The sequence below is a fragment of the Agrilus planipennis genome, unplaced genomic scaffold, assembly GCF_000699045.2.
Source record: "Agrilus planipennis isolate EAB-ADULT unplaced genomic scaffold, Apla_2.0 scaffold214, whole genome shotgun sequence".
Classification (NCBI taxonomy): Eukaryota; Metazoa; Arthropoda; class Insecta; order Coleoptera; family Buprestidae; genus Agrilus; species Agrilus planipennis.
Window position 1 is genome coordinate 85,056 of NW_020438974.1, and position 17,330 is coordinate 102,385.

Consider the following 17,330-nt stretch of genomic DNA (forward strand, 5'->3'; position numbering starts at 1 on the left):
CTGCTGGGAGCATCGTACCATACTTTTGACCACTGCCCAATGAATTAGGTCAGATTATTGCTGACTAGGGTTTTTTTAATCTTTACTCTTTTTACTAAAACCTTACCTCCTTTTTTAACACTTTAATTCCAACTTCTCGGTACATTATTTAGCTGAATACCGTTAGCATACATTTCTGAATATTTCGGCACAAATTAAAGACGATGATTTGCTTGATTCCTAGATGTCAGTTAGGAGTAATAACCAATAACACCGATGACCTAACTGACCCTACATACCTACCGAAGATACGATGTGTTACAGATCGTTCCTCCTTCTGATGCATTAGTTATAAATGAACGATATTGTAAATTTAAAACCTATAATATACACATATACATTTGTATATTTTCTTCCATTCTTGTCTGTAGATTAGCTGATTAGATAATTAATAAAATTTTTCTTTTCATGCTGCTCTGTTGGATGCTTCGTGTTTCTTTTCTTTTTTTTTTATTAAACATTTTCTGTTTTACGTTTCGGTACTTGTTCTTGCTCATCATATTGTAAACGACGACAGCAGATGATGAGTTTAAGTGCCGATATAATGCCTCAATATCGACAGGAGGCTCCGAAAACACCCCCTCACATTCTTCTGCACTACTGCGCCTTCAAAGCAATATGGGACTGGATTATTTTGTGCTTGACTTTTTATACGGCCATCATGGTCCCTTATAACGTCGCGTTCAAGAATAAAACGTCGGAAGACGTGTCGCTTTTGGTTGTGGACTCGATTGTTGACGTGATATTTTTTATAGATATTGTTCTTAATTTCCACACCACCTTCGTAGGGCCTGGTGGTGAAGTTGTATCTGATCCAAAGGTCATCAGGATGAATTACCTGAGGAGCTGGTTTGTCATCGATCTATTAAGCTGTCTACCCTACGACGTGTTCAACGCATTCGATCATGACGAAGACGTAAGTTTGAATTTTTAATTTAGTTGTTATAAAACATAACATAAAGATAAAGAAAAAATTGCAGCAAATCAAAATTGTTCCCTCATACGAGAAAGATCAACGGTAATATTACTATACAAGGTCTGTTCAAGAAGTATTGCAAATTTTGTGTTTTTTCAAAAATTATTTATTTATTTTGTCCCCTTCAAAGTAATCCCCACCAGATATTATACACTTGCGCCAACGTTTTTTCCACTCCTCGAAGGAGTTCAAAAAATCATTTTTTATGATCTTGTTCAGCTCCTCCTTCGAAGCCGTCTTCATGCCCTCAATCGTAGCGTAACGTCGTCCTTTCTGGGCCTCCTCAGTTTCGAGAACAAGAAAAATTCACAGGAGGCGGTGGCTGCGGCATTATTAGTGTGGTTTTGGTCAAAATTCGCGTACAAGCAACGATATGTGCGCACGGACGTTATCATGGTGCAAAAGCCACTTTCTGTTTTTCGACAAATCCGGGCGTTTCTAGCGGATTGCTTCGCGCAAATTGCGTATAACTTCCAGATTATATTCCTTACTGACCGTTCTACCTTGTGGCAAGAATTCATAGTGCAAATGAAGAAAACTGTTAGTAAAACCTACACTTAGTGCGTTTTTTTCGATTTTGGTTCGTGTGACAGCTTCAGTTGGGATGATTGAGCTTCGGTTTCCACGTTATAACCATAAACTCATGATTCGTCACCCGTCTTATGCCCAAATCATTGGTAAAAGTCAAATGGTAGGAGTCAATTGATATGTTTAGATCCTCAGCAACTTCTCTAACGGTGATTCGACGATTGGCCAATACTATTTTCTTCACTTCATAAATGTTTTCGTCTGTTGACGTGCTCGGACGTCCAGTATGCTCTTCGTCGTTCACATCTTCTCGGCCCTCTGAGAACATTTTGTACCTACGATAAACGTTGCTTCGGTCCAAGGTAGCTTCTCCATACGTCATGGTAAACATTCGGAATGCGTTCGCACACTTTACTTTGTTTTTCACAAAAAATTTCATACAGATCCTTTGATCCATTTTTTAGAATAGGCAAAAATTGAAGACGAGCCAAAACACGTCGAAGCAAAGCAGCTGTCAAAAATTAACTGAATATTCAACATGGCCGAACTTGTCGGTATAAGTGAGAGTACCAACATAACGCCACAAAAAAATCGAAAATCGAATATACGTAATTCCCGGCAATTAAAAATTTGCGATACTTTTTGAACAAACCTCGTACATACTAAGTGCAAGTACGCTACTAGCAGTAATCCCAGCATTGACCTGGTCTCTCTATATTTGTAAGATGGTCTGTTCCATTAAATTACCATGCAGAACTTTACCACCCCTTTTCTCTTAAGTTGGGGTGGAATTTTAAAAAAAAATTGTCCTGGGCACCCTTACGCTACTTAAAAATATACTGGTCGCAATTTTCTATTCGCTATTACTTACGAATTTAATAACATGAAATGTACGTGCCATTTTACTTTGAAAAGTGTATCACCAATTTTTGTGTTTTTTATTAACTTCCCATTAGGAAGTTATTGTAATTGGGTCGAAAAGTGAAATCGGAATTTTCATTATATTTCCACGTTTTAACATATTAGTAGCATGCTAGCCAATTTTTTTGATGATGTGTGTATGTACGTACGTACGTACGTACGTACGTACGTACGTACGTTCGTATGTCAGCATTTTTTTCGTTTTCGATATCTCAAGAACGGATTGAGATATCGCCCTCAACCAAAATTTTTTCGAAAGATATTATCATAATGAAGATCTGAAAGAAATTTGAACGAAATCGGTCAAGCCGTTTTTTTTTTATAAAAAAAAAAACGAATTAATTACAAACAATTTAATTAAAATACGTTCTAATCTAATCACAACAATGAAGTTACGGAATCAATAATAACGAAATATCATTATTCAAGACAGGGAATAACATATTATAATAACATATTATATTTATTATTGTGCCGCGTTTTTTTCAAAGAAACGAATGTACTTTACAATAACTGTATTATCTAATGGGAAGTTAGTCGTATTAGCACCGATCAAAGTGTGCTCAGACCAATTTTTTTTTAAGGAATGTATTTTGGTTTTTACTAATAGATAATGTAAACCAATAAACCACCATTACTAAATAATTATAGATAATACAAAATCTGCACAATCATAATACATAGTTACTGTCATTAAAAAAGGGTTTGTGGTAACTGTGAGCGGAAATTAAAACGGTCTAAAACTCGGATTTCCTGCCAACTGTGCGATGCGTTATAACTAACATATTAATTAATAACATCTACATATTTTAATGACTCTATGAGCGTTAATTTAGCGTCGTTAATTCTATACATTCCGGAACATTGGCAAATTAAAATATTCATAAGGCTGCAACATGTTACACTGGAAAAGCTCAATAAATAAACAATTAGAGTATTTGTTCTTAAATTACTAACTGGTTTTCTTTTTAGATATCAGCATTATCAATAGAAACGAAAATACCTGTTTCCTTTACAAAGCAATTATTTTTTTAAACATACATAAACATCACATTCACTTTTATGAAGTTATGTTCTTGTGTGTTTTTAACAAGTTGCTATTGTTATTAGTATACAGGGTGTTTTAAGAGTTGTTTCAAAAAATCAATTTGAGTATTTTGAAATTATTATACTGGACAAAACAGTTTTCTAAAATTTGTCCAACCCTGAAAAAAAAGTGTGGTTTTTATTTTCAAACCAGCTTAGGCGCTTTCCGGATGAACGTTTTATATCACAGTAATTAATCGATTGACATTATAGGGGGACCGTGATCACTTTTTAGGTTTTCAAAACAATCCCCAATCTATGATATTAAAAGACTAGATTTTCTATCCTACAAAGGTAATAAAACCTCCATGTTCTTGATCCCATGATGGTCATCTTCTCTTACAAAAATTTTAAATTTAAAATTGTGATAGTCGAAATCCAGCACCAAAACGAAGTAAGGAAATTAAAAATAAAAAAATACAACGTGTAATTATACAACACGCTACTGAAACATGGGGGTTAAGGAATTGGTTTAATGGTATTATTTATATACACTATGCTTCGCACGGGTGCAATACTGATAGTAAATATAGTATAGAATGTCTTTATATACAACAATCACAACTTTTTTGTCATTAGACAATACAAACCGGCAAATTAAATGCACAATGTATTTAAAAGTACTTACTTTGATAAGGATTAATGCTGTATTGCTTACTTCGTAAATAAGCCATTATTTCTCATAAAAAGTAAAGGATAAAAAATGGTTATTGTGGGTTACCCTTAGAGATAGACATATACCATCCCGGATTTTTTTGTAGACCTTTTTAAGGTGTACAATACTGTAGTACATTATTTTGATCTATCTCGTAGGGTTCAGCCAGCGTTTGCAATGTAAGCGCAAAAAATGTGTTTCTTTACGACACCACATTACAAACCTCTAAAATTATCCGTGTTTCTCTACTATATTATGCATGTATTATACATATAAACCTTCCTCTTGAATTACTCTATTTATTAAAAAAAAACGCATTAAAATCCGTTGCGTAGTTTTAAAGATCTAAGCATACATAGAGACAGGCAGCGCGAGAAATGAGTTGCATGATTTCGTTACATAGCAACTCTTATGAAACGAATTTACCCTACCGTGCGTAAAGAAGTTTCACTTCAAAATAGATTCCAGAAAAACGTTCTGTCATTTCAGGGTTGATCATTATTTACAAATAAATAGATTTTATTCAAATATAAGTGCAATTATCCAGGTAGCTTCAGCTGTATTGGTATTTAATTAAAAACCGCAAATGCCTCATTCAATCATTAAATACATCTACACCACTTGGGTAGGTGTATTACGATCATAATACGTATGCATGTATATTCACATTTTTAATTGCACCACATGCCGGTAATTATGAAGTTGAGAAGGAATTTGAAGTAGTTTGAAACTAATGCAGTACCCGTGTCGGAACATCAGCCAGCAACCTTCAGGTAATTACTACCATTATGGTTCGGAAGTGCCTTGTTTTGTATCAAACTTCACAAGTTAGTACAGAAACACAGTATTCATAAACCACATGCCAATACGGCAATAATTATATTATTTAAACACACAGGATCTAAGTTAAATTACTACACATTATTACCTAATAGACTTTTCGTAGGTGTTCTTGTGGTTCGAGATTGCTTAAATGTAGCTTTTTAGGATTTAAATAAACATTTAGGCAACATTTCTCTACTATCTACTGACGTATTACATCATTACCTAAATCTTTTTGAAAACTTACAGGTGACATTACAATCCATAATTGCATGATTTAAACCCTGGAAGGGGGTTCGATATTCGGACTTGTTGACCATAGTCGTATTCTAGGATTGATTCTTCTGGTAGATCCGACGTTTCGCGAGCTGCTACCCTTAGTGGACCTACGAGGGCTTAAAATATTAAATTAACAAGCGCTGGCGAAAAATTAAAAAAACGACTTCGAGTGCAGGATCACTGAAGAAGGAGAACCAATCCCAGATACTTATACGTACAGATATTATTACAATAAAAGTAAAAAACCGCAAACTTTGGTCACATATCAAGAGGGGAGGCATATACATTACAAGAAACTGTAAGGCTGGATAGATTGAGTGGTAAAAGGAGAGTCAGTCAAAATCCTAGCTTCGAAATATCAGGAAATGGACTAACAGGAGTGTTACAATTTTATGAAGATGAAATATAATCTTATATATCAAATATTTATAAAATATGAAGGAAAAAAAGCTTTATTTTGTATCTGCAGGAAAACTCAAAAAAAGAATGGCAATTAGGGACTGCGCTTAATTGTTATGGCTCTAGTTCGGATACTTTTTGACCCCCCTTCCCCACATGATCTACTATGGTTTATCCTTGGACCTCCTCTAGAACAATGTGGTCCTTTTCGAAATGTTATAAAAGTTTGTTTGTAATTGTATAACTTTTATTTAATAAATGCTGCCACTATAATCATAGAAATAATAATATACTATAATTTAATTTTTTTATTTAAAATTATTTGACAAAATGAATGCCGGGGTTAGCCATTCTGGAGGAATTATCTTCAATCCTACTAATGTCCGTGTAGGTAATAGACTCTGATATATTTTTATATCCTCTCATTCCGTCTTCATTTCTTTTAGCAATAAAAAAACACGCTATTTACATATAAATTCCTTCCCTTACATATGGTTCAGAGTAATCTTTTACAATACCGCTTCACCCCTTTAACAGAACTGTTATTTTTTAACTGCGTTTATATTAACTGTAAAATAAATAATTAAGTAATTGCGTGTGTATTATTACGTCTTCCTGAGCATTCGGTATGCGATTTGAAGAATTGTGGTTACAAATCGGACAATAAATTATTTCAAAATTTATACAGAATTATTGGTAGGTATCCCAAATCCCTAGCACCGTTTCCTTCCAAAGGTTTATTAAGAAGCTCTATTAATTTTTTTTGTATTTTTTGGAATGTCTAAAATACTAGACCGAGGGAGCATCATGTGCTGTGCTACTAAAAGAGAAACGAAATTATTATAAATTAACAGTATGCACTACATTTTCATGCGAAATCCATGTCACCCAGAAAGCTATAGAATTAATCATCATCATCATCATCATAAGGTCATCAGTCCTAAGACTGGTTGGACACGTACCTCCACTCTTTCCTATCCTGAGCTAAACTTCGCATTTCCCTAAAACTAGAACAACCCACATCCTTAACTATTTGCGAACAGTAATCTAATCTAGGTCTACCTCTACCCCTCCTAACTCCTGTTTCTTCCTCTAATATGTCTCTGACTAGACCTTCATGCCTGAGAGGTGTCCTACCAACCTATCTCGCCTATTTGTAATTGACTTCCATAGAGTTCTCTGTTCTCCTATTCTTTCCAATACCTCTTCATTTCTAACCTTTTCTACCCACGATATCCTCATCATCCGCCTATAACACCACATTTTGAACGCTTCTAACCTTTTCTTTTCCGCCGCCCCACTGTCCATGTTTCGCACCCGTACAACGCCGTGCTCCAAACATACACCTTTAACAACCTTTTTCGAATTTCTTAATTGACCGTTCGCGAGCATAGAAGTGACTTCTTTTTATTAAAGGCGACACGACCCTGCGCTATCCTCTGCTTTATATCCCTACTACTCCTTCCATCCTCACTTATCTGACATCCTAGGTATCTAAAATCAGCCACTTCTTCTAATTTTTCATCTCCTATCTTTATATTCGCTCTTTCCCTACTTTTTCTTCCCTTGCATACCAGTATTTTAGTTTTAGAATTAATAAACTCACAAAAAATATAATCTTCTCTAATTCTGACCAACTTACTGACCATACTTAAAGCCCTACAGAACCCTCTACAAACCAATCAAATGATAAGAAATATTACCCACCAACTCATAGAAGCTGATGAATGATGACTAAGGAAAGGAAACTATCCTACCTTGGATACATCTCACTCTGGCATTCATGGAAACGACAAAGCGGGCGAACTTGCAAAAAAAGAAGCTACCCATTCTATATATCTTGAAATAGTCCCTTTAACGAAACCAGAGGCTAGACGAAAACTTAAGAAACGTGTCGCTGAGAAATAGAGCAGCATCTGGCTAGGAAACCCCTCCCCTCCCCCAAAGAATTACAACAGATTAGAAAAGATGTCTTCGAAAAACTTCCAAATTCAAATCTCAAACGTAAAGAAGAGGTAATCATAAAAAAACTCCGAATAGGCAACTCTAATCTAACTCATATACATTTAGTTAAAAATGAACTCTTACAAAATGTAATATGAACTATCAGTGGAGTACATTCTCAAAGACTGCCCTTAACTTATGGTGAGTACATAAAGAAGAAAGCATCGTCTTGCTACAACGTTAAGTGAGAACCCAAATAATCCAAAACTACATAAATATGTACTACAATTTCCTCGAGACTCCACTTACGTACGACAGGATTTAAATGATAAAATCATGTAATAATACCATGTAAAAATATATAGTCGCTTATGATCTAGAAGTTAATGCGACTTAAATGTAGATTTTATATAAAAAAAGATACTAGTTCTATAATCTAAATACATAAAACAAAGTCGGGTTAGTTACACCATTTATAACTGAAGAACGACTTTAATAACCTCTGATTTGTTGGATTCCTCATCGCAGTGAATAGCAGAATNAGTTACTCCATTTATAACTCAAGAACGACTTTAATGACCTCTGATTTGTTTGATTCGTCTCCACCGTGAATAGCAGAATAACTATATAATAGATAGTACGAGATGATCGCTTAGTTAATGTTTTTTATTTATAGGAGTGTTGTTAATAAATCTTATTGTGCTATAATCTAAATACATAAAACAAAGTCGGGTTAGTTACACCATTTATAACTGAAGAACGACTTTAATAACCTCTGATTTGTTGGATTCCTCATCGCAGTGAATAGCAGAATAACTATTAAAATATGGAAAAAATTCACGAAAAAAAAATATACAAAAACTGGTCTGGAACTACGCCATCTTCCGCAATTGACAGCTCCCTTCATGGACGTTTATAGCTTATCTCTAATAAAATTGATGTTCACTGCAAATCAGTGACATACTACACATTATAGAATAGAAATTCAGCAGAAAATAGGAAGAAAACATCATATCCAAATCTAGAAAGATATTGAAATATATATAGAATACTCGAATCGAAATGTAAACAAAAATACAGAGAACAAATATCAACAACTGTCACATCGATTGGTATCGATCATTCGGTCAATCAGTTATCAGTACCACAAGATTGACAACACAGAATCTATGAATCATATTATTACGTTAATAAAATCCGAAATTAATTATAAGTTTAACTAAAAGTTAACATGACATTCATTGCCTTTTAGGCTCGCAGGGTCAGCTACTAAACCAAAAAAGAAGACACGCCCCAGTTACCACAAAACCTGCTCCCTGTTCAAGAGGACGGTACTTCTCACATGAGAAGTGGACGAAACGCGTGTCCGCAGTGAACAGGTTTTGTGGTAGCTAGGGTACTAAAGTCTCTTTTTTGTTTATTTAAATTTTTAATAGATCTTTTTTTATATTAAAAGTACAAACAACGAGGAGCGAAATGTCAGAAATAAGGAATTACACACTGTCGTAAATCTATTCATATTATTTACAGTACAAGTTAATGCAGCTCTATATAGCTATAATTATTTATTTTATGAGGGTTGTGCGATTATTACGTCACCAATATTGCCCTACATAAATAACTGTACACCATATAATATCGTCAACTCAATAATTACCTCGCAGTTGTTGATTTTATGGTCCTAGGCTGCGTCAGATGATAAAGGATGTTTAGCCACCAGTATCACGGGATATCCTCAGGGTTCATCTGAAAGAGAAGCAGAAGCCGGTTAAGTAATATAGGTAACAAAAGCATTTACAATTGAATTATTCAGTATCTTCTTACGAAATAGTTAATTATTTTATTCTCAAAGACTCCAATTATTTGATAGGAGAGTAGGGGATCCAAGAGGGGGAGGAGAATAGAGAAGGCACTGTGAAAAATGTTGTGTAAGAAAAAGTGAATTAGATGTACCCCTAAATACAAAAAAAAACATAAAAACGACTGTACATTTTTAACAAAACAAAAAACATGTAAAAAAGCGACTCAAGCTTCATTTCTGGAAGAGAATTCGTTCCAGAAGCTGCATTTAAAAGCATTAAAAAGTTAATTCTCCTTAGAAATGTTTCTAGAATCCGTCCTTGGATAAGGACATTGTCATTTTTCCACCTGGTAATTATTCTATAAATATACGTTTTCCTTTTTTTTAAAAAATACCTTCACAAGTGAAATCCTTGACATTTACGACCTGCCTCCGATATCTACGAATTTCTTGAGGGGGAAAATGCCACATTATTTTTTGCAGTATGAAGTTTTCGAGAGAGATTTTTATATTTTATGGAAGACCGTCACTTTGCATAGCGTTGATTCAAGGGCTCATTTTACTGAGCAATAATATTCTGGTTCATTAAACTTTATTTAATATGTTCAGAAATTAATGTGTGGGCATTCAACAAAGACCATGCAGGAGTAATTACGCACAACATTAAAGCAATTTGAAGTAAAACGGAAACAAAATTGTTATTGACTATACATATAATTTTGAAATACGATATTGTTGTCAAGATTTTTTGAATTTTGGTAATTCTAATTAGAATGTAGGTTTCTTTTTATATCGATACTAATCCCTACAACCTAATTAAAAAAGCAGACAAAGGCATTCTTAGAGTTCGGATTTATAACAAAGGATGACTTAAATAAATTTTACCAACTGCGTTCCTTCACATTTATCTCCTACTTTCTTTCATATGTCACGTACATTTCATGTTTCCTTGACGACAATATAACCCAACCGTCAAATGCTTTCCTTCGAAGAAGCGGCCAATAGAGATGTTTAACTCACACAAAAGTGAAGAATCTTTCAGCTATTATTTTCTTTAACAGTATTTCTTTATTGACGTTTTATATGTAAAACAAAATCAATGTTATTTATTCGAACGGATTTGGAGAAATTTTGCATGAAAGAAAGAACTTGGCAGTCAGTTGAACGTTTCGCTACTTTGCTGTAGTTTCATCAGCAACTTTAAATATATAAAATTGAATTTTAGGCATGAAACATTTCTTGGAATTTTTATGATTATTAATAGTAGGTACAGAACAGAAGTGGGCAATATCTACGCAAAACAAAACTCAATTAAACTAATTTGCAATTAATTAATATTCTTGTACATGAGATCCTGCTTTAGTTTTACAGAAAAATTAAAAAATAGGCACCACATGACATCCGTTAAAATAACGAATGTAAAGGTTATAAAGATTTTTTTGTTTCTAATATTAATAATCACATTAATTAAATAGGTACATTAATAAAAGGTTTCCCATAATCTCTTCTCAATTTTTAATTTCAAATAATTTAAAAACCACACAAAAACTAGTTAGGCATTACCAAGGCTGGATAAAAATCTATATAAAATATTAAAAAAGTGATATTGAATTTCATACTTTTTAATAGTAGAACGTAAAAGGAGTTGTCCTACTGAAAGCACTTTTGTACACATTGGTCCTTATTCCGCTAGAAGGACGAGGGTGTCCTGATGTCATCAGTACAGATGAGATCAGCCTTCAAACTGCGACACACTCCATACCCTCCAACTGTTATCGTTATTTATATTAATTCTAAATCGCTGGCAAATACAAAAACGCATATACTTTTTGATTGTAAATAACGCAAGTTTTGATACCCAAACTTTTTCAAGCATATTAAATAGCGATTTTTGTGTATATTCATAACTCGGAAAAAAAAATATTCAGACCTTTTTCATCGAGATTAAACCAACGAATATAAAAAAAAAAATACAACGTGTAATTATACAACACACTACTGAAGTGAAACTTCTTCAAACACACAAACATACCGGGATAGGGGTTAAGAAATTGGTTTAATGGTATTATTTATATACACTATGCTTCGCACGGGTGCAATGCTGACAGTAAATATACTATACAATGTCTTTATATACAACAATCACAGCTTTTTTGTCATTAGACAATACAAACCGGTCAGTACCTCCGCAACCGCTATGTCCTTGCATTTTAAGACTGTAATATCTTCGAAAATATTCATTTTAATTACATGCTGTAAAGGGCCATATTGATCTATATTAAATGCACAATGTATTTAAAAGCACTTAATTGGATAAGGATTAATGCTGTATTGCTTAAAATCGCTTCGTAAATAAGCCGTTAATTCTCGTAAAAAATAAAGCATAAAAATGGTTATTGTGGGTTATCCCTAAGAGATAGACATTTACCATCGCGGACTTTTTTGTAGACCTTTTTAAGTATCAGTGTTTCTCTACTATATTATGCATGTATTATACATATAAAACTTCCTCTTGAATTACTCTATCTATTAAAAAAAACGCATTAAAATCCGTTGCGTAATTTTAAAGATCTAAGCATACATAAGGACAGACAGCGGGGGAAATGCGTTGCATGATTTCGTTACATAGCGACTCGCATGAAACGAACTTACTCTACCGTGCGTAAAGAAGTTTCACTTCAAAAATGTTTTGCCCCAAAAAAGTTGTTTTTTGACATGTGTTTAAACAATCGTGATTTATACAATACCCGACCACTTTACCGGCTGGCAACCTATACCGTTGTATTCAGTAGAATTTTTCGACCAAAACTGCGTAAAAAAATTTAATCTAAATAACTTTTCCCGCTTACCCGCCCAGATTGCCTGGACTACGAATCTATCTAAAGAGAATACTTATTATTCACACTACTATGCATTTCAAAACACCCTGTGAAAAATCACAGACACTCGTTTAGTTTTAGCTATATGTAAATATGAATAATATGTTACAGGGCATAGGGAGTTTGTTCAGCGCCTTGAAAGTGGTTCGGTTGCTAAGATTGGGAAGGGTAGTCCGAAAATTGGACCGATACCTAGAATACGGAGCAGCAATGTTGATCCTGCTGCTTTGCTTTTACATGCTAGTGGCACATTGGTTGGCTTGTATTTGGTATTCAATCGGACGCTCGGATGCCGATAATGGGGTATGTAATAGCATCCTACTCATAAATGTCTACTAGATCAGAGTGCGCTTGGAAATCCAATCAGATAAGCTCGTTTCCTCAATGTGGGAAATCAACTTTTGATATTAATCACGCTAAAATTTCAGAGCAGTTTGGGAATTTTACAAACGAAGCAAGAAAATGTTTATAAAGTTTTATTCAGAAAATAGTTAACTTTGTTTAAGTTGAACTTACGACTTCATTAAAGCAAAGATTAAACACCAGTTAGTAAATATATGTATGTATTAGATAAAAATTTTCACTATGAATTTATGACGATGCGAAACTGTCAGAGCAAAACAATTTCAAACATTGGAAATTAGTCGCTGAGGGTTGTTTTCGGACGAATTTTCCTTTCTGTTTGAAAATAACCAGATGGCAACGATAAAGGGACGCCACTTTTAGACAAAGGACATCCGGGCGTCCCCAACAGGATCAAATTTAATGCGGAATTTAAGTTTATACGCAAAATAATGATCCAGATTGTAATTATTCATTAGTAAATCGCCTTTAAGTCGGAATTTCTTTAACGTTCGTCTTGAGAGCGTTCTTGCTTAAAATCTCTTAATCGTTCGCACCGAAAATTAGCAATTCAGTTATGACGAAAGCAGGTCGATAAGTGTAAAGCAATAAAGTAAAAAATCTAGCAACGTATGGGGCAAAGGTTTTTATTTATATGAGACCAACAACCTACGTTAAGCCTCAATTATGAGACGTCTTCAGGGCTAAAACGACAATTATTAAACTAGTAATTAAGATTTAGCAAAGAAACTTAATTGCATTGTTGTTGTTGTACAATCTGTATGTCTAAGGAGGACTGACACAGTCCTTGTTACCATGTGGCTTTTAATTATTTATAATATTTATTGTTTTATCTATATTGGTGCTCGTTGCGCTAAAATGACCAGGGTACCTTGATGTCATTAGTATCTACAGATGAGATCAGGACTCACGACACGCTCCATACCCTCCAACCGTTATCGTTATTTTTGTTAGTTCCAAACCGCTGGCCAAAACAAAAACGCAACAATTAAGCAAAAAAAAATACTTAGATTTACAATTACAATTTAGCAAAAAAAATTACTTAGATTTCTTATACAACCCTAGACAAAAATTTTCAGTCTCTATCCAGTCTCTCAGAATCTTTCAGAGTCTTTCAGCGTCTCTGAGAGCGTCTCTAACAGTTTCTCAGTTATTGCCTAGGTGTTTTTATGGATCCCTCACAGTCTCTGTATGAGAGACTCGAACGATAAAATTGTTAATTCAGAGATTCGAGTTTCTCGTTCAGAGACTGTATACGAAATGAGGATAAACAGTTTTTTTGACAGTCTCTCGACAGTCTCTCTCACAGACACCAGAAAGACTCAATGAGAGACGGAGACTCGAGTCTCGCTTTCAGAGACTCTGAGAGACTGAACATTTTTATCTCGGGAATCTGTATGTCCAAGAACGACGGGCACAGTCCTTATTACTGTGCGGCTTTTAATTGTTTATAATACTTATTGTTTTATCTATATTGGTCCTCGTTGCCTAGAAGACGAGGGTGTCCTGATGTCATTAGTACAGATGAGATCAGCATCCAAACTGCGACACACTCCATACCCTCCAACCTTTATCGTTATTTTTGTTAGTTCAAAACCGGTGGCCAAAACAAAAACGCATTGCCCAAATGACAATTAATTAAACTAGTAATTAATATTTAGCAAAGAAACTTACATGGATTTCTAAATTACACAATCTGTATGCAATTTTGTCGTGGAACGTAGTACGGTGAAACGATTTATATGTAATAAATTATAATAAGTAATTAAAACCACTTGTGAAACACAATGTATAGATAAAGTAATAAATAGTTACAAATTAAACCCACTTATAACAACAAAATATAGGTAGAACCATAAATATAATAAATAATTAAAAGCACACGTTAATAAGAACTGTGTCTGTCGTCCTGGGACATACAGATAGTATAACTTAGAAATATAACTACGTTTCTTTGCGACATCTTGATTACTTGTCTAACAATGGTCCTTTTAACCCTGAAGATGCCTCATAATTGACCCGAAACGTAGGTTGTTGCTCTCATATAAATGAAAACCTTTGCCCCATACGTACCTTGATTTTTTACTTTATACAGCTGGGAAAGAAAAGGTAACAAAAATGTGTAAAGCGATAACTATGCGATTCATCGGGGGATGATGAATCTTCGAAGATCGCCCTTTTTAGTAGATGCAACGTATCGGCATATTTTAAATCATCAAATATTTATTTTATATGCTTATTTATATTTATTTACGTCCTAAACCGAGAGTAAGAGACATACATACATTTTTTGTATGTCGTTCGATGATTTTATTTTTCATGAAATATCTTCCAATCTATACAATCCCAGCAGAGTTTTTAGAACTAACACTGGGAAATTTAAGGTATCTACTCAGATGTGTGTTTTCAGACAGATTATAGAAGATCAAAATATATAAACGAATATCTTGAAAACGTCATTTTTCCAAAGAACTAAAACTGATAACTCATCAAAGTTATATTTTTTCATAAATGCAGCTTTTTATAACGATCTGTAGAGATATGACTTCTGTAACATCCCGAGTAACAATGACTTATGGACCTGTGCGTCTCTAATTGACTTATGATAATACTTTTTATTCTAATTTTACGCCTAATAACCTACAATCAATACATTTCAATGTTCGGCGCATCCACCAAAATTTCGATTCATTTCGTGAAATAAGAAATTATTTATAAAATCGCATTATTGCATTAAAATATAACATTATGAATGAACATACTAACATTAAGTATCTTAAAAGCATTTTTTTCATCACTTCCGAGTTAATATATCTTTAAATCAAAGCTTTTAGCATCAAAAATATCAGATTTGCCGTAAATTGTTTTCCGCAGTTTAAGACCGCGGAAGTCTGTTCTTTTACAAATAATTACTGTCAAGTGTCTCCCTTTTCTAACAAAACTGACAATATGTTACAGGTTCAGTACAGTTGGCTTTGGAAATTGGCCAATGTCACTCAGAGTCCATACTCATACGTGTGGCCTAACGACTCTAGCAGTCCGGTTCTCATTAATGGACCAGAAAGGAAAACTATGTACGTCACCGCCCTTTATTTTACCATGACGTGCATGACGTCAGTAGGCTTTGGAAATGTGGCTGCCGAGACTGATAATGAAAGAATATTTACAATTTGTATGATGATTATCGCAGGTACAAATTAAAATTCGCTCACCCAAATCAAAACCATTATTTTTAGAATTGGAATAAGGAGATCTGTAGCTTAAGGATGTTTGGGAGGTACAATCGCAGACAAGAGTACATAAAATTAGAAATTCGTGATTAATTAGGTTTTGCAGCATATCATGAGCTAAATAAATACTATCTATACTAAACAAAAGTATACGGTTTAAGAGAAAATTTGGAATTTGATCAAAAACTTTGAATAAAATAAAAAATAACGAATATTGTATGGAAAATTTTTAACTGACTTTAGGCGGTGAATATGCCTTGATTTCAACTTCGAAACAAAAAAATATTTAGTTTCAATCTCTATTAATAATGAGCGTAAAACTTTTTAATATGTTTAAATAATAATTAAAACTTTAAAATTGCATTTATTTCAGACAATTATAAATATTATCATTATATTATCAAGTAAAAACGAGATTTTCAGCTAATTTTTCATTTTTTCCTCGATAACCATTTAGTGAATTTGAATAACCTTACGCTAAAGTGATTCTCCAGAGTTCAAGTTACTTATTATAAAAGTTTGAAATTTCTGGTAGCTTTTTTTCTGTTAATAAAAATAAATTTAATCTGTTCGGTTAACGAATCTCCATAAAATGACGTGTAAAATTACAATTTTTTAAAATTTCAATAACTTTTTAACGGTTTAGTGAACCGATTTGTAATTTTTACAGAAGTTTTAGAATTGAATGGGGAACGTTCTTCCAAATTTTTATTTGTATCGTAGCATTTTGACATACCTCCCAAACATCCTTAAAAACTTCATTTGTAAATCAAAAATACCGACATCAAATGTTTGAAACTACAACTAAAATTTGAAAATTTACAGTAATGATGAGAAAATCTACAACTAATATACGAAACAACAATAATCTTATTGTTGTTCTTGTATGTAGAGTAAAGACTTGGTATTGTTTATAAAAATCTTGCAATCTTGTTTTTCCATAATTTAACAAAAAACACACAATTGGAGCTTCAAGTTTTCTTTTTATTATAAAACCAGACACAGTGTGACGAAACAACATTGTTGTGCTTTACAATAAAAAGGCTTCTGGGTCCTTTAGGTGTCCCGAGTAAAAGTTATTCTTTTCAATTTCACTCTACCGAATTACGATCAAACTAGCTCCATAAATTTCTCTAAAATATTACCGGAAAAGGTCCGTTTGCAGGACTAAACCGCCGATTGTGTACAAATGGAGTGCTGAAATAGTACCGCATTTAGTACGAAAAGAACACGTATACAGCACCGATTGCTTTTCCAGAAAGCTACTGAAATACCACCGAAAGAGCCACTAAAATACCGCCGAAACAGCACTAAAGGGATACTAAAATTTTAAAGTATATAGATATATTATGTTCATACTGCAATTAATAAATTCTAATTAATATTACATTGATTTTAATAAAAAGTT

At 33.5% G+C, this 17,330-nt stretch overlaps 1 protein-coding gene and 1 long non-coding RNA gene across 6 annotated transcripts in view; one reads left to right on the forward strand and one right to left on the reverse strand.

Annotated features, from left to right (window-relative positions):
• LOC108739154 (potassium voltage-gated channel protein eag) overlaps positions 1-17,330 on the forward strand; it is a 105,962-nt gene that overhangs the window by 82,203 nt on the left and 6,429 nt on the right. For 3 of the 5 annotated variants that reach the window (XM_025975432.1, XM_025975434.1, XM_025975435.1), the window contains 3 exons: positions 560-955; positions 12,441-12,632; positions 15,651-15,882. In XM_025975432.1, coding sequence (XP_025831217.1) covers positions 560-955; positions 12,441-12,632; positions 15,651-15,882 — 820 coding nt within the window. Of the gene's footprint in view, positions 1-556; positions 956-12,440; positions 12,633-15,650; positions 15,883-17,330 lie in introns of all 5 variants that reach the window. The other 2 variants (XM_025975431.1, XM_025975433.1) reach the window with 1 other exon arrangement.
• LOC112904700 overlaps positions 1-17,330 on the reverse strand; it is a 164,232-nt gene that overhangs the window by 81,230 nt on the left and 65,672 nt on the right. Inside the window, exon 2 of the long non-coding RNA XR_003231287.1 lies at positions 9,307-9,395. This is a non-coding gene — a long non-coding RNA (uncharacterized LOC112904700). The remainder of the gene's footprint in view (positions 1-9,306; positions 9,396-17,330) is intronic.